Here is a 25,062-nt window from a genome sequence, read left to right on the forward strand (position 1 = left end):
CAGTCTCAGTTCGCGATTCTAAAAAATGTCTTGGCAGTCAATCAGGTCAGTTCACTACCTCCAGACTGACAGTTTGAACCGCAAAGATGAACTGACAACTGACTGATTGACTGATAGCAACTCTGGTGAGAACATGCCAGAAGACATGGCCGATCATCTAGCATGCGTCACATTCATGAAGGAGCAGAAGATTCATGGTATTCACTATCTCGACGAAGGCACACACATATTCACCCTCCAAGATGGACGACGATTCAGCGTATATGCAAGCCCCTACACACCCGAGTTCAACGGATACGCTTTCGCTTACGGCAAAGAAGAGGATAGGTTCAATATCGGTGCGACCTCGGCAGCCGCTGGGGTCTATGTCATTATGACACATGGTCCTCCGCTCTTTCCAGTAAATCCAGAATACGACCTCGATGTTAGCCAAGACGGAACGCATTGCGGTTGCGAGAAGCTTGCAAACGCAGTGCAGAGAGTCAAGCCGAGGCTGCATTGTTTTGGACATCTCCATGAAGGTCGAGGCGCCATGCGTGTTGGCTGGACCGACAATACACAAAGTGAAACCAAGGTTGCATCGATGGAAAGAGTACAGGATGAAGGAGTGGTGATCACGGTTGAGAAAGATTCGGCGGGAAGTGAGTCGCTTCTTGTGAACGCAGCTATGCATGGACCTGGAAGAGGCTGGCTAGTGGATCTCATATTGTGATCATTAGGCACTGTTGGGGGATAAATTTGTTTAGAATTACAGGCTAGACATTACATTACTGTTTTCGCAACTTGCTGAGGGCTGTCATGATGCCCTCGGTCACATCTTCATCTGCTTGTTTACTTTTTGCAGCCTTCGCAGCTGAAATCTCAGCCTCGCACATGGCCTCCATGTCGTCTTTGAGGTCTTCCGCAGGAACATGATCAGGTCGCTTTTCCGCGTCCGATCCGGATGCTGCAAAAGGAGCCAATCGACGCGTGGACGATGCGCCGTGCGTGATAGCTGTACGTGTGTCGCATCAAGGAAACCACGACAAGAGATATCGCATTTTCCATTTGATGCTAACAAATCTTTTTACATACAACCACATATGAAGCTCAGCAGTGTTTGGTCGGCAGAATGTGGTTCTCGATCACGAGCTTGGTGGGTTGAGCGCGATGTTTGTGGATCGCGACAACGAGCTGACAGCCGCCGCGACAATGATTCAAGCGCATCTCGAAGCCACTACTCAGACATGCATCGGTACTTGATCGTCACCATTTGGTCTTTACTCAGACACTAGGCACCGCAAGTTCTTAGTAGAGAGCGCATCGGTCCGCAGCCGAAAAGCTTACTCATGCTGACTGTACTCTTCATCATGATGAGAAGAAGCGACGTACCAGATGGCTTATCTCGTATCTATGTCATACTCTAGGCTGTATCATGGAAGTAATTCTGAGGCTTACACATTTTCTTGGCCTTATCATCTTGGGTACATGCTAGTGTCGAAGGACAAACTTGCTCACGCTCTCGACTTCGGCGATCTTCCAGAACATACAACAGTCCGCTTGTGGGCTACGAGAGCCTGACCGTAATATGTACCATCTTCGATCATACTCTCGTCAATAGACTGATGATTGGATAGGTTTTCGTCCAAGAACATGTCCCAAAATCAGTCCTACAATGACGACAAGCAGACGGAGAGCTCGCAGGACAGTTCGCATGAAGAGAGGCTACTACTAGAACCGCACAGCTCGAAGCTCTTGCCTTACAGGAGGAGAGACTGGAGAAGGAGCATCACCTTACATGCTGTCGTATTCCTACTCGCGGTAGCAATCACAACCGTCCTCGGCTACCTCATCCGACCATTCCCTCCACAACCACCACGCATGAAAACCCTTGACTGCGGCACAAATTCCACCACAGCACGAGCAAACGACTGCACCTACGATGTCCTCTCTAACATCTGGGTGCCAAATCCATGCATCGACCACAAGAACCTAGACGACTTCAAGCGTCTCGCCAAATGGCAAGCGTACGAAACACGCGAAGCCAAGCGCCTTCTTACTGAAGACGAGATGGGCGACGTGGTTGCGCCAAATACTTACTTTACGGAGATTCGGGAGCACATGGTGCACTGTGCGCTCATGTGGCGACGGCTACACCGCGGCTATCAGGAAGATCAGAAGTACCTCGATCTTCATGTGAGAGCGTTGACGCATACGAAACACTGCTCGCAGCTCATGATTGATTATCTGGAGAAGCCGAGATCGGTCATGGATCTCACCGTGTCGCAAACTTCACCAGGCTTTTCGGTTTGTCACCTTCCAGTTTGAGATTATCGAGGGGCAGATATTGGAAGTCGGAAGGTTCGCAAGGTTGTGCCGTTTTCATGTGTGCCAGGTGGCTATAGGCTCATCTGAGGATTTGATAGAAAATGTTCTCTCTGATCAATCTCTCGACAGGCCCACGTATTGTGCGTGCGGTGTGGTTATAGCGTCAATCTATGGAACGAAGAAAGAGATGGAAGGTCATATGACGACAGCGATAAGTAGCTCAGTAAGCGAGCGAGGACGGAGTCAAAAAGTGGCAGGAATGACTGGAGTGAATTTTATTGATCACAGTAGCACACACATAGTATAGTAGACTCATAGAATCGTATTCTTATAGGGCAACTAGGCCCAAAACTATCCATTAGGATTATCGACATTCAATGTCTGAAGAAGAGAACAGAAATGATGATAGACGACTCCAAACTCCCTCGCAATGCAGACTATTTTTGCGTTTTTGACAGATAAAAGAAAGACATGAGTTTTTTGTGTTGATAGTGTGGAGGAGGAGGAGGAGGAACTGGCAGACAGCGCTATTGTCAGGCGCATTCCTTTTTCGACTGCTGAGTCGTTGTGTCTCGTGGCTGTATAGAAGGCCGGAGATTCTTGATGCTTAAGCCTCCTCGACGGTCTTGGCAGGCTTCTTCATGTTGTTCTTGTACCAAAGCGTAGGCAGAAGAGCGCAAGAAACAGTGAAGAGTACGCTGAGCTATGTTAGTACTCGAACGACTCTAACAAACACGATCGAAACTTACCAAAGCGCGATAGCCATGCCCCAGACAGTCTTGGCCTGGAAGCAGTTGCTCCTCGTAACACCCGCCCAATGACCCAAGCTGCTCGTGCTCTTGTTCAGGTTCTCAACCGTCGCCGTGACAAAAGCGTTGGCGTACATCGTGTCAACTTCTGCGGAAGACTTGCCGATGACGTAGCAGTTGAGGAAAGACATGGGTTTACCCAGAGTGACAGCGCAGACGATGAAGGCGATGAGGATTAGGGAGTCGACGCCTGTCATGACCAGGAGACCGAGGTTGGCTTGCGACCAGTAGTAGCCTACACTGACCATGATGTAGAGGGCTGCGATACATGTCTGAGAAAGCATGTTAGAAATGGAGTAGGAATCGAGAAGCGATATGTGTACTTACCACGCTCAGTGTGCCGACGAACTCTTTGGGGGGCTCGACACCGGTTGTGACGATCATTTGGATGAAGTTGGAGCAGATGCCGATGATTAGGATCATGCAGATTGCCTGGAGGACGCGGGCGCCAAGGAACATCTTGCTCAAAGGCATGGCGTTGTAGCTGGGGACAGGCATGTTGGCGGACTAAAGTTGGATGTGGTAGGGTGGGTGTGGCTAAGAATCCGATGGAGACTGAAGTAGACAGACGAAGCGATTGATGCAGCAAGGAATGGATAGCGGTCTGCACAGCAGAAGAGAGTGTGTCGTAGTAGGAAAGACCGTTGAATAAATGAGACCCAGATAGGAAACAAGGAAATAAGGAAACAAGAGGAAAAAAAGACGAAAAGAGAAGTGAGTTGTGATGAGCTGGTTGATGATGTGTTTGATGATGTTACTACAACGCTACGTCCAGCTCATCTTATACAAGTGAGAGTTGTATGCCATCTCAACAACATGTCGAAAAGAGTAAGGTCGAAATCGCTGCTATTCTTGCTCATCGTGTGTCTGGACCACAGTGGTTTCATGGCATCTCGAGTAGTCGCTGCGTGGGCCAATCAGCGTCGAGAAGCGGCACTTTCAGAAAATGTCCGAGCTGGCGCGCATCAGTGCGCCAGCGGTTACCGCATTGACAATCCAGGCCATCAAGTCTGGGGAAGCCATTCAGGTACATAGAATCACAGCGGTACCTGAAGAATGTGGAGCCACAGTTTGATGTCAGAATCGACTGGGTGAGAGGTTCTGTAGCGGCTGTCGCTTTACTTCCGCGGTCCCACATCGACCTCCCGCCCTACCTCGCGCGCGGGAGCTATCTGTTGAGGCTCAATCAGATGTGAGGAAAGTTGAAACATTGTTTGAGAGAATAGTTCTGTGCTTTGGTGATGGCGTTGCTGAAGAGACGCGTGTGGTGATGAGAGGACAGCGAGGCTACATGCGTCAATGCTTTGCTATGGAATTGGTGGTACCTCGTTGGTATTGGTTAGCTGATCTTTGCGTACGATTCAGATAGGTCTTCGCGTCAAACGTAGGAAGTGAGGCTTCAATGATGCAGAGTTGTGCTGGGTGCCTGGTGGCTGTCATAGTGCAGCGCTCCCGCCATACAGGCCTACTGTACATGATGCTGTCAGTAACAAGTCGTTGAAGGTCATACGGGCTACCATGTAGTAAGGATCTATGTGCAAAGGCCGAGAGTGGGGGTTGTCTCTTGTCGTAAGGCGTGGTGTTGATACAGGGCGTGTATTGACATGGCGGTGATAAGAGCTCCCCGCCGGGAAGCTCAATCCACCTCGGGTCAGCTCCGAAGCGGCAGGTCCACGCGACACAGCTCCCAGATAGCCAGACGCATAATCGCGGCTCTCAGAAGACATGTGACTGGTAATCGTTCCCGAGGGTTCATTGAGCTCTTCTTTTGACTTTGGGTTCCATGACTGCTTCGTCTTCATAATTCCACTTACAAGATGGGTCTTTCGGAATACTGGCAACACAAAGCCGACTGGTAAGTTGCTCCAAGCTTCCTGCCAACCCCACACAATCCCGCCGATGCGACAAGCTAACTCTCCACCACCAGCAAGCGCAAGCAGTCGGATCGCGCTTCTAAGATCGCGACACTTCCCACACCATACCTATACCCTCTGTCCTCACAAGAACGCTCCATCCTCGGCAAACCCATTCAGGAGCTCGTCCAAGATGTCCACAAGCAAATCACCAGTCCCGTCGATATCCTGCGCACATACGGCAAAGTCGCGATAAAGGCACAGGAGAAGACGAATTGCGTGACGGAGATACTCTTCCCCGAAGCCGAGGAGTGGGCAGAGAAGGAGGTGAATCTCAAAGGACCACTTGCCGGCATTCCTGTCTCGTTGAAGGACTCAATACAAGTCAAGGGCTTCGATATCTCGGTCGGCTATTCGAGGAACGTTGGGAAACCTGCTACAGAAGATGGAGTCATGGTGAAGATATTGAAGGATGCTGGCGCCGTGCCTTTCGTCAAGACCAACCTGCCTACCACGCTTCTTTCGTTCGAATCCACAAATGACGTCTGGGGCCAATGCAAGAACCCACACAACGACAAATACTCGCCAGGCGGCTCGACAGGCGGAGAATCCGCATTGCTGGCGTTTGGTGGTAGTCGCATTGGCATCGGTTCAGATGTCGCTGGCTCAGTCCGCGCCCCTGCCCACTTCTCCGGCTGCTACTCGATACGATGTTCGACGGGACGATGGCCAAAAGTGGGCATGAACACAAGTATGGCGGGTCAGGAAGCTATACCCTCCGTCTTCAGCCCCATGGCACGAACACTAAACGACTTGACGTACTTTACACGCAGCTTCATCCAGATGAAGCCTTGGAAATACGACTACACTGTCCATCCACTGGAGTGGAGGGAACACATCGAGACAGAGTTCAAGGAGAAGAAGAAGCTGCGCATAGGCGTGATGCGAACTGATCACGTCGCCGACCCTTCACCAGCATGCGCGCGTGCTCTAGACCAGACAGCCAAAGCACTCGCAGCGGAAGGCCATGAAGTCTTTGATGTTGAGCCACCGTCACCATATGAGGCATTGCAACTGGCATCCCAACTCCTCCTCAGTGATGGCGGCAACACGTTCATGAGCCATTTCCGCACTGGAGAGTGGAATGATCTTGGTGCGGCGCAGTTAGTCTACTATATGCGCCTCCCTCGCTTCATCAAGTACATGCACTACCTGTACGTGAAATACGTCAAGGGCGATGATATTTGGGCTGGCCTGCTACGTGACTGGCATCCAAAATCCGCACACGAGTACTGGCAGCTCGCCGGCAAGCGCGAGGCGTTCAAGGCAAACTTCTACAAGTGGTGGTCTGAGGAGGCTGACATGGATGTTATGCTCACCCCACCTAACGCGACGCCTGCCGTGCCTCATGGTGGTATGCATGATGCAGTCAGTAGCTGTGGTTACACTTTCATGTTCAACCTGGTAAGTCTTTCTCGTGCTTGAAATTACCTACTACTTTCCTGTACTGACGGAATAAAGCTCGATTATTCTTCTGGAATCATCCCCGTGACACATGTCGATCCTGTCAAAGACGCCTTGCCATCAGATTTCAGCTTCAAGAAGCTAAATGGTGTCGCACAAGGCGCGTACAAGCACTACGACGCGCAGAAGATGGCCGGCCTGCCCGTGGCTGTGCAGGTTGTAGGAAGGCGGCTCGAAGAGGAGAAGGTGCTGGCTGTCATGGAGAGGGTGGAAGATGCACTAGATAAGCATGGCGGACGATACCAATTGCTCGAAGTAGATTGAAGATGATATTGATGAATAAATTTACTCTCATCGACTCTTTTCTTTGAATGGGCATACGATGACACTTGGCAAGCCGTTGTTCGACAGTCCCAAACATACCATCGCTATCGTACAATTTGAAATCCAACCCTAGTCTCGCCACGTCACACCCGTAATTCAGCTCGTTCCGAGACGCCGGATCCGCAATAATGCAGTATCGAGCTACTCGGCTGTGTTGTAAATGCCCCGCTTACGTCATTCCTAACCGCGTTGTTGATCGCCTGGGACGCGCCTGGACTACCCCTCATATAGGCCCCAAGCTTCTCCCTTCTTCAAGTGCCATCTCTTCCGATTACGGATAGTATATCCATCGGCACTCATAGTGCAATAGTCCGTAGCGGTAGTCAAAGTCTAGTTGCCGACATTGCAGAAGCTTCAGGGCAACGGCAAACAACGGCGTCTATTCCGACATGATGATAGCAGGAAGCCTAGAACGTCATAACCAGACCCCATGTATCATGACAGCACCAGCACCCGCATTTTCTTGACAAATACCCGCATCGGGAGATTAGGATGCAGAGCGACCGCTGCTGATACGCTGGCAGTACCTTATTCCGACGAGGAGGGACCGGGCTAAAACCAGATGGAGGGGGGTCAAGGGAATAAAGTTGGAGCAGACAGGACGCTGGGTCTGAGGGCAGTCTTTGTATAAATACCATCTCCCGACTACCCTGATGTCCATCATCCGATTACTATACCTCGGTCTTTTCTAACTGAATAAGGAAATTCTTCTTAGACGGAACCAATCACAATGACGGACTTCAAGGGACACTGCCACTGCAAGCAGACAGAGTGGACTGCCACCCTGGAAAAGGACCAGCAGGCTCACATCCTCTGGTAAGTTTGCATCGTTCAACTTTCTAGTCCTGGCCAGGGAATCAATCGAGCATTAGTAGCTAATGACCAACTAGCCATTGCAACACCTGCAAGGAGCTCTCTGGCTCGACATACACACTCAACCAGATCATTCCTCTCAAAGCCCTCAAGATCACCAAGGGTGACGACCTTGGCAAATACACGTACAAGGGTGACTCTGGAAAGAGCGTTCACTGCGTATGTCTTCCTTCTTCCATCCCTCTCTGTGACTTATCGAACACATGATGAGGATGTCTATTGATACAATGTTTTTGTTAGTTCTACTGCAAAAACTGCACCACACATGTATACCACCAGCAAGAAGTTCTAGGTCCCGACAGTATCGTACTCAGGACAGGATTGTTGGACGAAGGTATCAAGAACTTCCAGCCTGGAGCGGAAATCTTTGGAAAAGATCGACTCGGTTGGGAGAAGGAGGTTGCGCAGACTTTCGAGGTTATGCCCCCATCGTAGATACATATCTTATAGTTTGGGAATGTGAACAAGATCATCAATACCATAACTTGGGCGCATCGATTACTGATGCTTGTGCAAACGTGCAGGCACCGACAAAAGCGAGATAGGTATGCCGTGAGACATGTCATTCTACATTGCGCACATAGCGATCATATATCCTATTCCAACACGCTAGTCCTGCAGCGGTGGGAAACTCCTCAAGAAGTGACTGGGGCACTCGTAACCTCCCGGGTTGTTGTCCAGATACAGTTGATGGTATTGTTCCGCATCCCACCATTTCCCCGCTGGCAGGATCTCCGTCGCAACACCACCCTTCCACCATTGCTTGTTCACCTTGTCGGTAACATCGCGCGCAATCTTCTCCTGCTCGGCGTCGTGGTAGAAGATGGCAGAGCGATACTGGGTACCAACATCGGGTCCCTGGCGGTTCTCGGTGGTGGGATCGTGCATCTTGTAGAAGAACTCGAGAAGGGAACGGTAGGTGACTTTTTCGGGGTCGTAGACTACTTGCAGGGCTTCGGCGTCTGCTCTTCTGATTAGCTTGTGTCGAGTCTCGTCGCACAACAGGTGATTACGTACGACCAGTGCGTCCACTGCACACGGCTCTGTACCCTGGGTTCTCGCTATCACCGCCAATGTATCCAACGCGCGCGTCGTACAGGCCCTTGCCCTTGTACTCCCTCCGGTACATGTGCTCGACGCCCCAGAAACATCCTGCGGCAACGGTCGCGGTTTGCGCACCCGAGGGTACGTTCATGGGCTGTGCGGGCGCATTCGACATACTGCTGAAAGGGCGGAAGAATTTAGTCAGAAAGGACATGGAAAGGTAGGAGAGGAAGATGAAGAGGAAGACTGTAAGGAGCTTCAGATTGGCGTAGTTTTGGGGTGTTTTGCACAACAAGGGAGAATTACTTTGGTAAGAATAGTTTGTTGTTTTTTATGTATATAAGCGATTGGGAGAGTTTCGCCGCTTGAGATGGGAAAAGGGAATGGACCGCGGCAATGATGCCATCATTCTGGGTGACAAATCGAAGGGTCCCCGCCACCACGCGCGAGCCACATGGGTGGCGGCGGGGTAGTTGCTTCGCGAACCTTGCGACTTATCGGTTGTCTAGTTTTTTGACTACACAATTGTCGCTTTCCTGCTGACTTTGGAAAGTCGCAAAGACCCATCCTATAGCCATTTTCGACACGTCGAAGTCCTGTTGTATCTGACGAATTTCGCGCACTTTCCGTTTTGTCCTTCTTCTTGATTGCTCGGTTCACGTTCGCAGCGTCACCTACAACCCGATAGAGCGCTCACGGACACACTCGACACGTCTCGACTGAGCTGACATTCGGCTGCCCAGGAAGGTCCTGCTGCAGACCTGTTGTGGACGCGTCTGGATGTACAGATGCGAGAGCCACGGCGCGACAATTGCTGCATTGATGTCAGTGTTACCGACCAGAATTGCTCTTTCCCTCTCTCCTCTTGCTTGGAGTCCAGGCGGTAAGCTGAGTCCTGGCATTGACTCACACTCGTTACAGTCGTGTATAGAGGGATATACATCCCGTCTGTTGTTATCGCGCTCGACTGATAATTCGAAAGCTTTACCCTCAAAGGCAGGTTCGGTTGACCGTCTTGGTCGTCTTTCCGACACGAAGCATGCAATCAATCCTCAATCTATTTCACCTGGCAATTTCACGCCGGTTACATCCTGCGCTGCTGAACCGGCAGTAGTCAGGCCTGGGCTCACACGATGAATCCTCGGTCGTGGCGTGTTGCCGAGTCACCACGTGCCGCAAACAGCTGTCGAATGCATGCATCGTGACTAACTTTCCCGCTATTATTTTTAGACGCCTTTCTAGACTTCCAGGGCAGATATCTGCAAGGGCAGCAGATCGTATTCGCTAATATTGATTATGTCAGGGCCTCGAGCACCGATGGAACGACAAGCTTTAATATAAGGTTAATCTACACGCCAAGAGCTCCTCACTTCCCCAGATCTACGAAATGAACACAACCACGATATGCTTGCAATGCCAGGCCGCTCGTCTCAGAAAGGCAGAGTGTTTTCAGTTTTCGCTTCCGCACATCTTCCGGCACAGAGTTACGTACAGGATCAATAGATGAAAGTCAATATCAATGCGAACCTTGCCTTGCTGTTCGGTCAGCTTCATGTTCTGCATGTTCCCAGCTTCCAGGCCCCGTGTTTCTATTCTGAGTTCGGTACCCCAGGCTAATATGCTCAGTTCATTTCGGCTTCATATGTGTGTCCACTGCGTTGGCCGCCGACCATGCGAACAATGACTCGAGCGAATAGCGACTTGCTTGCGTGGGAGGACTTTGGTACACTAACCATCATCTGATATGTGATGGCCGCTGTATCCCCTAGCAATCGTAAGTCTGCTATCCGTATCCACTATCAAGAGGCTCTATCGGTCCACGCGACAAGTGTGCGTCTGTATCGATAGCTATACCGTCGGCAGTCAGTCCTCGGGTAGGTTGCATACACCGTAGACTTACGATACCTGAACAGCCGCCACGATGCGGGATGTAGTATTGCCGCGCCCGGAAAGCTCAAATGAACATGCCTCACCATCTTGGTTCGGGTTAGCATGGCAGCTGGAAGCGATATGCACAGCGGAACGAGTCTATCACATACCCCAGAGACTGCCGCTTAGCCCGGAGGCTGGCTTAGGATGTGTAGACACAGATTCACGCTACAACTAGTCGACAAACACGAACTCACCTGAGCAGCTTTTGCGATTTGGACCTATGAGCATAAGCGGCCTGCCGGTCGGATCGTACTCGATATTGCTACGGTTCTTGGCAGCTGTTATCGCGCTCGGGTCGTAGCTGCTATCAACCAAGATGGTGTTGCCGCGGTAGTGGTTAAGACACTCAAAGGTGAAGAGCTGAGGCCGGAGCAATGGTATATAACCCAGTCCATACGCCCTTTGATGATCATCATCCAGCTTCCACTCTTGGCCTCATCTACTACATCAGCTTTGTACTCAGCACTCTCCGAAGATCATCTTCCGATTCATCAACATGAAGTGGCTCCTTGCTCTCCTCCCTCTTGCGGCTGCGGCTCCCGCGCTTCCTAACATCGAGCTTGGTGATGCCCCACCACCTGGCCAGGTACGAGGACTCCTAGTACATGTTTACGAGGCAATCAACTCACACAACCCAGGTCAAGATTCGTGGTGTTAGCTATGGAGGAACCGGTTGCCCTCAAGGCACCATGAGCTCCCAGATCAATGCCGACAGGACCATCATGACTTTGATCTTCGACTCGTACATTGCATCTATCGGCCCTGGTATCGCTGTCACAGAGCAGCGCAAGAACTGCCAGCTGAACGTTGACATCCAATACCCAGGAGGCTTCCAGTACTCCATTTTGTCTGCCGACTACCGTGGCTACTCTGCCATCCAAAAGGGCGTTTCTGGTACGCTCAAGTCGACCTACTACTTCTCTGGCCAGACCGAACAGGTAATCTCGATCTCAGCACAAGCATTCTGATAAAGATTCTAATCCTCTTACCAGACATCCACCGAGTACAAGTTTGATGGTCCTACCAACGGCGACTACCTCAAGCACGACGAAGCAGACAGCACCTCGGTCGTGTGGGCGCCATGCGGCACCAACGGCATGCTCAACATCAACTCGCAGGTCCGCCTGACCACCACCAACTCCAGCGCCACTGGTCTCCTCACCACCGACTCAACCGATCTCAAGTTTACCCAAGTTGTGTACGTCCAGTGGCAGAAGTGCACAGCGCCAAAGCAGTAGATGACTGATTGCGGTTGATTGTAGGCCGCGACATTGGATTAGCTGGCTCAGTGTGAACGGCCCGTGGGTGATTGACGTTGATGATTTCCAGTGGAGGAGGTGTTAGGGATGAGGCTGACGATGCTATGTTGGAAGCATGTTGCCCGTTTGCATGATATTCAAATCTTATTGTGAGATGCGCATCGCATGTTTTGTTCTCCACTTGTTGTGATGACCCACTCTTGCCCCTTTACCTAAGCTATGACAACAGGTACGAGCGCACAAGGCTGAAGAAGCAATGAGGATCATGGTAGTAGTATTGTGGGTCCCGTTGGCAGGACAGGAGAGATGTGGCGGATGGTGTCGCAGCCACGTCGGAAATTGTGGGGATAAGAGGACGGTCTTGGCAACAGGGTCGTGGTTGCCGCATCCAGATCCCTGTCTGTTTACCAGCGGCCGTGCGTCCCATAACAGAAGTTCCGAAAGGAACATCGTCATTATCGACTCCAGCCCGCAACACTAACCCCTCGCTCGCAGTTCTTTTCTCTATACGCATTGCAAGGAGGCTGCGCAGTGCGATTGCCTTGTTTTCTTACATTTCTTGGGCGCAACAATGGCCGCCGCGGGCGCGTCTTCCATCTCCGTCACCGTACGAGTCCGCCCTTTTACTATCCGGGAAGCAGCACAGGTCACGAGGAACGATGACCAGACGCTGTTCCTCGGAGATGGCTCGCTGGCGGGACTGCCAGCGCCAAAGCTCCACAAGGGCATCCGACCTGTCATCAAGGTCATGGACGAGAAGTGCTTGTAGGAGAGGCTTCGTGTCATTTCAAGTCACCGAAGCTAACACGATGCCAGAATCTTCGATCCCCCAGAAGACAACGCAGTTCAGCGGTTCGGACGATCGACTGTAGGTCCGCAGGGCAAGCGGTCAAAGGACCAGACATTCGCTTTCGACCGCGTCTTCGACGACACGGTCTCCCAAGGCGACGTATACGAAGCTACCACGAAGCCTCTGCTGGACAGCGTACTGGATGGATACAATGCGACTGTCTTCGCGTATGGTGCTACAGGTTGCGGAAAGACGCATACCATCACGTATGTTCATGTACACCGCTAGTTGCTCTGAGGAGGACTAACATGTCACCAGTGGAACATCACAGCAGCCCGGCATCATCTTCCTGACCATGCAAGAGCTGTTTGAGAAGATTCAGGATATACAGGATGAAAAGGTCACCGAGATCACGCTCTCTTACCTGGAGATTTACAACGAGACGATTCGCGACTTACTGGTGGAGGGTGGCAGCAAGCAACCCTTGATGCTGCGTGAGGATGCCAACCAGGCTGTGTCCGTCGCTGGTCTCTCGAGCCATCGGCCGCAGAGCGTGAGTAACCGGTAGCCACTGCTCGACAAGCGTCTAACAACCCTAGGTCCAAGAAGTCATGGATATCATTGTCCGCGGCAACGAATACCGAACCATGTCTCCAACCGAAGCGAACGCTACCTCTTCCCGATCGCACGCCGTACTTCAGATCAACGTCTCCTCCAAGGACCGCAACGCTTCGGTCAACGAACCCCACACCATGGCTACCCTCAGCATCATCGACTTGGCAGGTAGTGAGCGAGCGAGCGCTACCAAGAACCGAGGAGAGCGTCTCACCGAAGGTGCCAACATCAACAAATCGCTACTTGCTCTGGGCAGCTGCATTAACGCCCTATGTGATCCCCGGAAACGAAACCACATTCCATACCGCAACTCGAAACTTACGCGATTGCTCAAATTCTCTCTCGGCGGAAATTGTAAAACTGTCATGATAGTCTGTGTTAGTCCGTCAAGCGCTCACTTCGATGAGACGCAGAACACCCTTCGATATGCCAACCGCGCAAAGAACATCCAGACCAAGGTCACCAAGAACGTATACAATGTCAACCGACACGTAAAGGACTACCTTGTCAAGATCGATGAGCAGAGACATTTGATTGAAGAGTTGATGAAGAAGCAAAAGGATTTTGAAGGAAGTGCCATGGTCAAATTTCAGAAGCAAAGCGAGAAGAAGGATGGCATAGTACGTGACGCGGTCGTACGCTTACGCCAGGCTTATGCGGATTCTGAGCCTGAACGCCGTGAGCGACTGAACATGTCGCGGACTCTGAAGACGGCAGAGAAGCGCATCTCGCTCATTTCGTCGTGGATCGCAGCGTTTGATAACGTCAAGGATGTTCGAGAAAACGAGGAGATGCCTTCTCAAGTTACGGCAATGAGGGACACCGCAGTCGGAATATCGGCAGAGCTTGAGCAGACGCGGCAACATTGCCATCGGCGATTGGAGCGTACCGTCTGGACAAGTAAGATGGATACAGCGCTGAGTGTTGGACTGAAGGGTCTGGCGGAGGTGGATGGAAATGCTGATGGCCATGACGCTGCGAACTTAACACGAGAGTACGAATTGCTCAAATCGAATGCCGACCGCGAATTACTCAACACATTACTGGATCAAGAACGAGGTGGTGATGCTGCCATCGTGCAGGCGCTGATCCAGGCGCACATCGAGACGGTCACAATCATAAGCCAGATCACCCAGATGGACGAGGCCCAAGCGGTTGAGGCTGCGAGAAAGCTGCTTACGAAGATTATGAATTCTTGCACGAACGCGACCTCGCAGGCTATCCGACCAGACGGAGGTCTGCCAATCACTGAGTTCTTCGAACCAAGCAACAAGGGAACACCTAAAAGGAGGAAGCCAGTGAACATTCAAGAACCATCTCAGTCCTCTCCCATGCGACCAATAGCAATGCCAAGGCTGTCGTTGCCAGCTATGGCGGATTCGTCGCATCTCACCTCGTCGCCTATGAAGTCATCACCACGCCGAAAGTTGATGGGAAGAGTGAGACAGTCAGGCGTCCAGTTTTCGCCAATGAAGAAGAAAAAGTCACCCTCCAAGACTAAACGCGGAGTGCGCTGGAAGGATGACACTGAGAACGGTACCCTAGCAGAGTTCTCAGCAACACCACAGCAGGTAGCAGGCACACCAACAAACCCTGCCCTTGCCATTGGAAGGTCGCCCCCGGCCTACTCGACGACCTCTATCCCTATCGCCAGATATGATGGGAGTGGAAGCCGCGAATCTTCGCCTATCCCAACGCCGCCTAAAGCTTCCGTCGACTTGAAAGGCTCATCACGTTTCGCAGTCGGCGCGCTTTCCAAGCGTTCAGACGGGTCCCCTACATCTCGAAGCAACACCGCATACACCTCCGATTCCGACAACGCATCGCCCCTCCGCGAGATCGGCAGCAACCCGCGCTCATCTCTAAGCAACGTAGAGAACGCCTCCTCAGTCCCAGCACCCGAGGGAAACAGCGGTGGTGACTCTTCTTCCGAGGGGGAAAAATGGACGGCTTCAGACGCACGTCAAATCAGCCATGCCATCAAGCGCCGTTCTTCGACCAACGGCGCTGGCTCAGTCCCTATAAACCGCGCGCATCGCCGCCGTAGTCCAACAGCAGCAACAACAGTTGGTAGTCCGCCCAACGAGAACTCACTTCTCTCCGCGGGTGCGGCGCGCAGAATGGTCAAATCCAATCACGGTGATGCTGACTGGAAGCACAGCGTTTTGTCCCCACGCGTTACACCCATCATGAAGGGCGCGGTTAGACGGACGACAGTCGCGAATGTCGGTGACGACGTTCGGCCGAGGACTGCGGAACTCGCAGTACCGAGTTTGCATTCGAGGGGAGCCGTTCGAATTACGAGTGGGAGTTCGTCTGTCGGCAGAGGTAGCTTGATGCCGAATTCTAAGAGCGTTTGGCGATGATTGTAATATGCCTCGGACTTTGCTGATTTGGATGTTTTAGGGGGTTGGAGGAGACATCGATGGGGCTTTTGACGACTTTTTCTTTCGTTCGATATCCGGCGCTGGGTGTGTCTGTCTTATTGCATCTGTCTTCATCCTCAAAAACCCTGTCTAGACGCATTAACGATGGTTTGGGTTCGGTGTTACTGGGTAATCTCCCTGCCCATGGCAGTTCCCTGGGCGTCAGTCATTGGGTTGCGATTGCATCTAGGGTGCAGCTTGTATTTGTATAGTTGTTTGCGAATACTGCTGTGGGTCTTTTGTCAATAGCATCACTTCAACTTTTATGATCATTGTCGCGTACTCGACCCTGATTAGTGATGATGATTGCCTAAGTTCGATCGCTTCTCGCTCACATGTTGTCACACTAGGATATCCCCAGAATCCATCGGATGCAGGAACCCGATTACATGGCGTGTATCATGATTCGTGATTCAGGGAGAGCTGGAAGTCCATCATGCATGTTCTCGGATTTCCATGACTCTGCAGACGTTAACCAGCCCGGCCAATCTCGGCTATTGGCCGTTGTGGGATCAGTACCGAAAAGTCGCGTCATCGACGTCGACAACGTACTGGATCAACTCCACTCGAACTAACATACCCCACATTCCGTCATTATTAATCCACAATGCCACGTTCTGGATGTCGGACAAGGGACGGTGGAAGCTTCCATAAGGCTGGGAGATTTAAACATGCTTAAGCGCCTCGGTTTCCATGGCATATCTTTGACCTCCTCGAACTCAACATCACGTCGTCCTATCTGAACTTTGACAACGTATCATTGCAGTCTAGTATAACTTTGTAACAATCCTAGAATAGCACCAGAAAGAGCTATACAAGATGAAGGAGGCACAAGTAGCAAAGGACCTCAAGGTCACCGTCAAGGACGTCGCTGTCCCTGAGCCACAGGCGAACCAAGTCATCATCAAAGTTGTTGTTTCCGGAAGTAATCCCAAGGACTGGTAAGTCATGTTCTCTCTTTCGTGTTTGCGCCTAAAAACACAAAAAAATATCCAACAGCCTCAACTAACACAACCCCTAGGAAAATCCCCGCCTATGACATGAAACCCGACTTCAACAGTGGCGACGATATCGCAGGCTACGTCCACAGTGTTGGCCCCAATGTCTACGAGTTCAAGGCCGGCGACCGGGTCGCCTCCTTCCACGAGATGATGACGCCTGGTGGTTCCTTTGCCGAATACGCCGTAGGATGGGCGCACACTACCTTCCACATCCCCTCCTCCGTCTCCTTTGAACAAGCCGCCACCCTCCCCCTCGCCGCCATGACAGCGGCAATCGGCCTGCACCAACGCATGGGTCTGCCTGATCCCTGGACACCCGCCAAGGAGCCCACTCCGCTCGTCGTGTACGGTGGCGCCGGCTCCGTAGGCGCATTCGCAATCAAGCTTGCTCAAAAGGCAAACATCCATCCCATCATCGCCGTCGCGGGTAAAGGCGAGAAGTTCGTAGAGGGCTTGATTGACCGCTCAAAGGGCGACACGATAGTAGATTACCGCAAGGGTGACGAAGCCGTCGTCATGGGCATCAAGGATGCCCTCAAGGGCCAGAAATTGCACTACGCGTACGACGCCGTCTCGGAACACAACTCCTACACAAACCTTGTCCAGGTCCTCGAACCAGAGGGCCAACTTACTTTGGTCCTGCCGGGCAAGAAGTACGAGGGTATTCCGGAGAGCGTGAAGAAGTCTGAGACTATGGTGGGCACAGCGCACGGCGAGGACAGCGATTATGCGTTTATCATGTTTAGATACATGGCGAGGGGATTGGCGGAAGGTTGGTTTACACCGCATCCGCATGAGGTTGTACCCGGTGGGTTGGAAGGTGTGCAGAAGGGGTTGGAGAATTTGAGGGATGGCAAGGCAAGTGGAGTCAAGTACGTGTTCAAGATCGGACAGGAGTAAGGAAATGTTGTAGATGGCTGAGATGCAATTGAAATGCATTTCTATGCCCTATTGCTGGGCTTAAAACATGATAGAACTTGGACGTTAAAACCATACGCATAATCAGAGTGCGTGACAATACTGAAGACCATTCTCATCAATGTCTCTTGCCCTGCGAAATCGATGAGATCGATTGGATGGTTCGCGTTAATTGCTTGGTGTTTTGTTGCTACTTCAAGTAACTAAGCTGCACGCCTCCTCGCGATTTACGTCCTCATCTCAATCTCACCCAGTCGTTCATCTCCGTCCTACAGCCCGTAGATACTCCCGTCATCCCCGCCAGTCTGAAGGTTTAGAAGTTTCAACAATCACATTCACTCGCATCACCACACCCTTGCACCACCACAAAATTTCAAACTCATAAATTACCACGACTAATCTGGTATACAATTCTTGCAATGCCGACCAGTTCGAACGAAGAAAGATACCAGGCAGCCGATTGTCCGCAGAGGATATATACGAAAAAATGTTATTTTAGGTATTACGGTATGCAGACAGCATTTGAGATACACGCTAACGGAAATGAAGGCAAAGCGCCATAACGACACGGGCTTGCTCGGGGTACTAGCCATGGTGCTTGAGGAGCTAGATGCGGTCGAGAGGAGTTTCATTCACGATCTTACTTGCCTGACTGCTGCCAAGAGAGATAGAAGAATGTGGACTAGGACGAAGGCAAGGAGAAGGAAGAGGATAAGGAAAAAGACAAGGACGAGAAGGACAAGGAGCAGGACAGGGAGAAAACTGACATCAAAGCTGTATGATGAAGTTTGTTTCGATTGTTTTTGCTCATTGATGATATATAACAGAACAAAGAGAGGAGTAATATACAGCTATAGTGAAAACTCATAGCATATGCAACGAAACGAAGAACAAGCAAGACCTGATGGATCAGCTTCACATCCTCCTTATGCAATCATCTCTAGATAAATCTACTTCCTCCTGTTCTGGCTCATGCCCAGAATCTGTACCATGCGGATGAAGATGTTAATAAAGTCCAACTCAAGCGAGATGGACTCATTAACGGGATCCTTGGGGATCAAGCCGGCCTGAGCCTGGCGTGCATGGTTCAACACCTTTTGAACGTCATATAGGGTGAAACCACCTAAAGATTAGTTAGTATTTGTCTTAGAGGCAATTCAAATGGGGATCTTACCAAAGACAGCGAGGCCTCCGTATAGCCAGAGGTTCTCGGTGACCATGAGTGTGCGGGCAGCGGTGGCTGGGACGACGAGGGGAGCGAGACCGGAGAGAGCGACGATTGCGACACCAGCGAGAAGTGGGCCACCGAGGTAGAGGTACTTGTCCGTCTTGGCGGTGGCGCCGACGAAGGCGATGGAGCCCATCATTCCAGCAGTGTAGAGACCGGCGCGAGCGAGGATGGCAGGGTGCATGAAGAAGAGTGGCGACAGAAGGAGGGCTTGGGTACCGTTGAAGGCAGTCCAGAGGGCGTACTTTTGGACGTAGCTGCATCTTGTTAGCATCTCTACTCTATCTTTGAAGATCGATCTCTATACTTACTTGGAAGGCGAAGTGGCCATGGTGCCGTACATAGTTCCGATGCTGCCAACGAGACCAACACCAAGCACAAGCCACGGGTTTGCGCTCATAAGCCTGAAGCTCCATCCGTTCATGTGCAGGGCGCGGGCTGCGATTCCGATCATTCCAATACCAAGGCCAGTGTGCATGAAGGTGTCGTTAAGGTACTCGCGCTCGAATGGCGGCATGCCACCATCCTCGCGTGTCTCGCGATTGAAGATGAAATTGATCGCAAGCAGGGTGCCTGCGAAGATGCCACCTCCATACAGCAGACGCTGTCGCATATCTCCCTGCGCTACAGGGTTGTAGGCAGCCTGCTGGTATCCGCGTCGGAACGCTTGCTGGAACTTGGAGACATTTTGCGACGTCGATACCGTAGGCTTTGCGGGTCGGAACAAGTGCGGATGCTGCTTGAGTGGCGTGCTGTGGAAAGCGCGGAATGTGAGGGTTTGCGATTTCGGTGAAGCTTGTCGCAGTGTCGCCGTAATGGCGAACGGTCTCCGTAAGAGGGACGCCATGATTCGCGTGTGTGCCTTTGCAGTGCTGTTGTCGTTGGAGAGGCGGAAGGCGGAACGATGATATATGCGAACGAATAATGACGTTTTCGTTGGTGGAAAGCGCGAGAAATGCCAAGCCGCCTTAACTCCGAGGTAAGTCTCTCTAAGCAGGCAACAGTTGCATGTCAATCAACGGTCATGAGGAGAAAGAAACGTCAAAATGATATTCCACGTGGATTGTTCTGGTCTATGTTCTGAGATGATCCGCTCGGGTCGGGCGACGACGAGCACCGCGTATGGTGTCGACAGCCTGCTCAGCAGCGCATAGACGAGCCTGAACGGCGATGATCAGATTGAGCGTAATCGGCTTTATGACTTTTCGAAGAGGTTCTGTACAGGAGCAGACTCTTGATACTCATAATACTGCGATGTGAGCTGTGCGTGGGTGCTGCTGGTACCAGTGGAATCTGCGGCAATGCCGTGATCTCATCGTCCGGGCTGTGCATCGATGCCAACCTGCTGCGCGCACTTCGTGGCGGGGTTTGGAGTTTCGGTGGCATAGGTACCTTGATCTTGTCGAACTCGATGACGTGCTCTCTGATATCGCTCACGGCATCGTGATACATAGTGGTGGGATCTGCTGTCCTGATGCGGGTGATCCTAGGAGGAATCCGGCGCTGTCCTGGCGTATAGGCTTGTGGCTGCTCGTCCGGTGTGAGATCCGGAACATCATCCACATCTGGAAGAGGATGTGACGATTTTGGTATTGTCTCGAGCAGGTCGAAGTTGAAGTTGAAACCAGAGAATCGACTGGGTGACTTCCAGAATTCATTCGCGATAATGGGGGGACCAAGCATATCAGCATCCTTCTGGAATGCATCCCAGCTTCTTTGTGTTTCGCGGGTAGCACCTTCTTTGCTTCTGATCTGAGACCGCTTGCGGTGTCCAGCAATTGTGTGGCGCGGCGCAAAGTCTTGGATCTTGATTTGCGACGTGCTTTCGAGCTGAACAATTCGCGCCTGCATATCGAGCATTGCTTCTCTCTGAGTCGCCAACTCAGCCTGGACGCTGTGAATGATTTCAACCAATGTCCTATTCGTCTGGCGCAATTGGGATTTAGTGATTGATGCTTGAGAAGGCCGTCTCGATTTTGGAGTCCGTTGGTGCAAACTAGAAGACTCGTAGGCTGCGGCAATCGAACCTTCAGGACCACTCAACAGATCCAACATGGTCGCTCCAGAGAGGTTTGCCTTGTGGCTTCGAGAAACATTATCGTCATGATAAAATGTATGTGCGACGGCGGGTGTGTTCGGAGAATTGAGAAAGGTTGCCATATCGATGTATGCTTCTGTGAAATGGCGGGAGCGACAACGGTGAAGTAAAGGAAATGTTAGCAATAGCAAGCATGAACGCCTAAATTGGTTTTACAAAAGCATTGCGATGTTTCGTCGTTTCTTCATCACCTCCAGACGCCAACGCGTTTCGCCACTATAGTTGACTTCGTGCGCATGAGACGCTGACACTACCGTGACTGCCGCAAGGGCGTACCCCGTACGGACTTGCTATAGCATTGTAATTCGTTCAACGTGCTACGCAGGTGTGGCGCTGGTTTGATCGCGTCACCGTGGCTCTGGCGAAAGCGCTACCAAACATCACAAGACGCTGGTGTCGGGGCTGTCCTGGCGTTGTGGGTTTCAGCTGTAAAGGGTTGGTGTTTCGGCCAGGAGTACGGAGAGTGGGCCGCCGGGTACGGCTCGCTTGTGTGGGGATCGATGTGGACTAGTGCAATTCGTAGCTCAGGGAGAACATTCCAGGCTTCGAAGCACTAGGAAGACACGAACCTCAACTTACGTCGCTATACCTACGGCTACCAACTCCAATGTAACAGATATGTCCCTTACCTTTGTACTAGGAGCTTGAGATCACTATCTCTCCGCGATGATGCCCAAGGAGCCACGTCATGTTTGTAGACGCTCCGCCATCGCGTGCCGGCGCTTGAGGACGGCATGTCGGATATGCAAGACATGGAGCTAAGTGGACACATTCCTGTTCTCACTGTTTCTTCTCAGGAACACTCACGTTGTCTGCCCCCTTAGTAGCGTTCATATCAGTTCCGCTACCAATAGCGGTGATCGAATCCTACACATGTCCCCGAATGGAGTCCTTCAGTCCATCGAGTTTTTCCAGTCGCCTATAGCTCACAGTAGAGGTATGGAAGGGTCGTTATCTTTCAACCAGGATGGTGATGCAGATGCACATGCAAAGAAGTTTCGCATCGGATGTCGAGATGCGAAGGAAGAGTTATCAAGAGCCGACAAGCATCGTCTGAAGGGTAGTGCAACGGCAGTCGACACCCTAGAGTCGGAGAGTAACCCACTATGAGCAGGAGATCCGAGAAAGAGGCTCTCTGCAATCATATGAGCTGCACAAACTCAGTTCAGGATGATTAAGCCCGCCACTGAACCGGTTTGCACAGTCTATGGAATCGATTCCGCGCTCAAGAAGCGGGTGAGTAATTGAGCCACCTGCGAGTGCCGCTCTCAGGCCAAGTGACGACTGTAAACCATGTCACATATCGCAGCTACAAGGATCCGCTTCGTGCCTGGCACATGAGACACGCACACTCGGCATCATGGGCCCGATCCGTGCGACGACATTGTTGGTGCTGAGCAATACAGATCATGTCATTTGCTCCACCTTATAATCCTACCGGTCTTCATTAATGCACGCGTATACCTAGGTGGTGTCTTGGCCGCCCAACTGTACATACTACAGTACATCCAAGGCCCAATAAAATCCAACCGCCCTCCTTTCGCTTAACCGAGGTTGGCTAAGTCAGGTCCATGATCTTCTGTCCCGGTCTCCACGCGCAGCATTCAACAACATCGGATCAAGCTCAAATCAGAAGGTAGCTAACGTAGCTATGAACACACAAAAATATTCGCTTCTGTATTCCCGAATCCATGTTCCTAGAACTAGATCTCTACACGGACGCATCACACCGCATTCAACTACCGATCACCACGCATGGAGCCTCCGGTTAATATGCGACTGGCTCACATTAGCCACACGACGTCCTGGAGAGTCGTACCAAGACTACCATGCGACATTCCCCCCGCCGCCAAGATCGGGCACTAGATGAACGCCAATATAGCTGCGGCGCGTGTACTGAAGCGAACAATTGCCGCTGCCTAACACGACCATGTTGATTATGGACATCATCCTGGACAATCTGTGGAGAGTAGCACACAACAGGGTAAACCGTTTAGACTGTGCGGTGACGAGAATGGCGACAGCACAGATCCGTAGATCCAGAACGATGTTGACGGCACCTGCAGAAGTGACGCATCAGCGCGCAGGGAGCCAAATGTATAAGAAGGTCGGAAGCATGGCCTGGTGAGGGTTGTCCTGGGACTCTTCGCGTTCACAAAGTATTGTCATCAATCATGGTTCAGCTCACACAGGCTTTTACCGCCGTCCTTTTGGCTACGGGTGTTGTCGCGCATCCTGGCGGCAACACCAACAGGGAGATCTTGAGGCGACAGGCTCATTTAGATCACCCGAATCGTCGGAGTGTTCAAGCATGTAAGCGGGATCTCGTCGAGACTGGATGGGTTCGTGAGCAGCACCAAAGACGTGAGGCCAGGCTTCACGAGCTTCGGGTCGCAGCTGGTTTCGCAAAGGAAAATGAACTCGTCCGCCGCGACGTTGCTGAAGTTGAAGAAAGCTATGGTGCTGAGGCAGCATGCACGCTCGACCCCGAGGCTACTGAAGGCCCTTACTGTAAGTAGAGAATCACACCCAATGAAGCAGGCTTGCTCACAGCTTCTAGGGGTTACCGGTGAGCTTGTCCGCCAGGACATCTTGACTGGAGAGAAGGGTGCTATCACTCATTTGGATATTAACATCATCGACACCTCGTCTTGCAAGCCTGTCACCGATGCTTACGTCGAGATGTGGGGAAGCAATGCCACTGGTGTTTACACCGGTGTTCAGGCAAAGGGTAATGGCGATGGTTCTGCTACTGCTATCGCAACCAATGCTCTTCGGGGTGTGCAGCCCACTGGTGCTAACGGCACCGCCACCTTCATCACCTTGATCCCAGGGCACTATGTTGGCCGCACAAATCATCTCCACAGTGAGCCTCACTACCAGCTTTCGCACATACATCGATACTAACAATCATAGCCATCATCCACCATGGTGCTAAGCTCCTTGCGAACAACACCATTCAGGGCGGTACCATCTCGCACGTTGGCCAATTCTATATCGAGCAGAACTTCATGGGTCAAGTCGAGAAGACGTCTCCCTACAACACCAACAAGCAAGCCATTACTACCAACGCAGCAGACCCGCTTTTCAACATGGCTAAGCAAGGCGGCGATGACCCAGTGATGAAGATTTCGCTCATTGGCAAGACCATCGAGGACGGCCTATATGCTACTATCGATGTCGGCGTCAACCCCAAGGCGAAGCAGAACCCTCAGCCGGTCAACATGTGGACCGCGAACGGTGGCGTACCAGTCAAGGGGAGCCCATGGGCGGGATACCCCGACACTTGCTTGTACTGTGGATTCAGGCCCCCAAAGGAGAAGAAGGACGTCCTCTCCGAGGAGTAAGGTGACATGGAAAGGGAAGAGCGATCTGTGGAGCGCATCACACTCAAAATCAAGCAACGTTGTACATAATTTTAGCTATTGCAGTCCTAGCTGCAAGTGCGTAAATAGCCATCACATGAGCCTTGCGATTAGTGCCGAATGTTAGTTATGACGCAAGGTGTGCCAAGACAGCTGCCTAATCAGAAGAAGCTCCGTGGTTCCAATCTCAACACCACACCAACACTTTTCACAGGCATAACTCTTCGCCATGGACCAATGGTTCATTCAAAAGGCGAGCTCTAGTAGGCCAAATTCCGTCCGACAAAAATGCAGCAGAATCCTAGCAGATCTTGTCTCAAACGACACCTCGCCTGCATCTGCTGCGGAAGCAATCCTGGACTCCGTCCACACGTCGTCGTCGAAGCCTGAAGATGAGGGATTTGACGTCGTGCGGTTGTTGCTAGAAACAGTAGCTGAGTTCTCGGAATCGCACGACGCTATCATCAAACTTCTTTTCGCTATCCGTGATATACCTCCCTCACCGAATCCAGTTTACACATACCTCGCCTCGATACATCGTGAAGACTACGATGGCTTGTCAGGGTTAAGATACCTTTGGAAGCCAGAAGATAAGCAAGCGCCAACACCAACACCAACCACACCTGGAGATAGGTGGGTCAACTACAACGTCCTCACTGTGAAGCTGGCCAAGTCCGGATTTGACAATGGGTATTT

At 51.6% G+C, this 25,062-nt stretch overlaps 10 protein-coding genes across 10 annotated transcripts; 6 read left to right on the forward strand and 4 right to left on the reverse strand.

The window, feature by feature from the left end:
- Window positions 1-1,226: 1,226 nt before the first annotated feature.
- J4E82_010021 (uncharacterized protein) lies at window positions 1,227-2,307 on the forward strand (the record flags this gene model as incomplete). The annotated part of the gene is made up of 2 exons (XM_051736237.1): window positions 1,227-1,234; window positions 1,617-2,307. The coding sequence occupies 2 exons, from the start codon at window positions 1,227-1,229 to the stop codon at window positions 2,305-2,307; spliced, it is 699 nt and encodes a 232-aa protein (XP_051583972.1).
- Window positions 2,308-2,914: 607 nt separating this feature from the next.
- J4E82_010022 (uncharacterized protein) lies at window positions 2,915-3,614 on the reverse strand (the record flags this gene model as incomplete). Its single annotated transcript, XM_051736238.1, has 3 exons — window positions 2,915-3,005; window positions 3,057-3,388; window positions 3,444-3,614. 3 exons carry the CDS (start codon window positions 3,612-3,614, stop codon window positions 2,915-2,917), a joined length of 594 nt encoding a protein of 197 aa, XP_051583973.1.
- A 1,319-nt stretch (window positions 3,615-4,933) lies between these two features.
- Window positions 4,934-6,757, forward strand: J4E82_010023 (uncharacterized protein; the record flags this gene model as incomplete). Its single annotated transcript, XM_051736239.1, has 3 exons — window positions 4,934-4,971; window positions 5,044-6,433; window positions 6,491-6,757. 3 exons carry the CDS (start codon window positions 4,934-4,936, stop codon window positions 6,755-6,757), a joined length of 1,695 nt encoding a protein of 564 aa, XP_051583974.1.
- A 790-nt stretch (window positions 6,758-7,547) lies between these two features.
- Window positions 7,548-8,125, forward strand: J4E82_010024 (uncharacterized protein; the record flags this gene model as incomplete). The annotated part of the gene is made up of 3 exons (XM_051736240.1): window positions 7,548-7,633; window positions 7,708-7,849; window positions 7,931-8,125. The coding sequence occupies 3 exons, from the start codon at window positions 7,548-7,550 to the stop codon at window positions 8,123-8,125; spliced, it is 423 nt and encodes a 140-aa protein (XP_051583975.1).
- A 174-nt stretch (window positions 8,126-8,299) lies between these two features.
- On the reverse strand, window positions 8,300-8,909 carry J4E82_010025 (uncharacterized protein; the record flags this gene model as incomplete). Its single annotated transcript, XM_051736241.1, has 2 exons — window positions 8,300-8,652; window positions 8,708-8,909. The coding sequence occupies 2 exons, from the start codon at window positions 8,907-8,909 to the stop codon at window positions 8,300-8,302; spliced, it is 555 nt and encodes a 184-aa protein (XP_051583976.1).
- A 2,253-nt stretch (window positions 8,910-11,162) lies between these two features.
- On the forward strand, window positions 11,163-11,904 carry J4E82_010026 (uncharacterized protein; the record flags this gene model as incomplete). Its single annotated transcript, XM_051736242.1, has 3 exons — window positions 11,163-11,252; window positions 11,305-11,604; window positions 11,659-11,904. The coding sequence occupies 3 exons, from the start codon at window positions 11,163-11,165 to the stop codon at window positions 11,902-11,904; spliced, it is 636 nt and encodes a 211-aa protein (XP_051583977.1).
- A 592-nt stretch (window positions 11,905-12,496) lies between these two features.
- On the forward strand, window positions 12,497-17,657 carry J4E82_010027 (uncharacterized protein; the record flags this gene model as incomplete). The annotated part of the gene is made up of 6 exons (XM_051736243.1): window positions 12,497-12,690; window positions 12,742-12,981; window positions 13,034-13,268; window positions 13,315-15,531; window positions 16,555-16,697; window positions 16,778-17,657. 6 exons carry the CDS (start codon window positions 12,497-12,499, stop codon window positions 17,655-17,657), a joined length of 3,909 nt encoding a protein of 1,302 aa, XP_051583978.1.
- Window positions 17,658-18,625: 968 nt separating this feature from the next.
- Window positions 18,626-19,750, reverse strand: J4E82_010028 (uncharacterized protein; the record flags this gene model as incomplete). Its single annotated transcript, XM_051736244.1, has 3 exons — window positions 18,626-18,798; window positions 18,850-19,160; window positions 19,215-19,750. The coding sequence occupies 3 exons, from the start codon at window positions 19,748-19,750 to the stop codon at window positions 18,626-18,628; spliced, it is 1,020 nt and encodes a 339-aa protein (XP_051583979.1).
- A 293-nt stretch (window positions 19,751-20,043) lies between these two features.
- On the reverse strand, window positions 20,044-21,063 carry J4E82_010029 (uncharacterized protein; the record flags this gene model as incomplete). The annotated part of the gene is made up of 1 exon (XM_051736245.1): window positions 20,044-21,063. One exon carries the CDS (start codon window positions 21,061-21,063, stop codon window positions 20,044-20,046), a length of 1,020 nt encoding a protein of 339 aa, XP_051583980.1.
- A 2,112-nt stretch (window positions 21,064-23,175) lies between these two features.
- On the forward strand, window positions 23,176-24,348 carry J4E82_010030 (uncharacterized protein; the record flags this gene model as incomplete). Its single annotated transcript, XM_051736246.1, has 3 exons — window positions 23,176-23,512; window positions 23,562-23,867; window positions 23,918-24,348. 3 exons carry the CDS (start codon window positions 23,176-23,178, stop codon window positions 24,346-24,348), a joined length of 1,074 nt encoding a protein of 357 aa, XP_051583981.1.
- Window positions 24,349-25,062: the final 714 nt, after the last annotated feature.

The sequence above is a fragment of the Alternaria postmessia genome (genome assembly GCF_024291825.1).
Source record: "Alternaria postmessia strain BMP 2775 chromosome Unknown scaffold_109, whole genome shotgun sequence".
Taxonomy (NCBI): domain Eukaryota; kingdom Fungi; phylum Ascomycota; class Dothideomycetes; order Pleosporales; family Pleosporaceae; genus Alternaria; species Alternaria postmessia.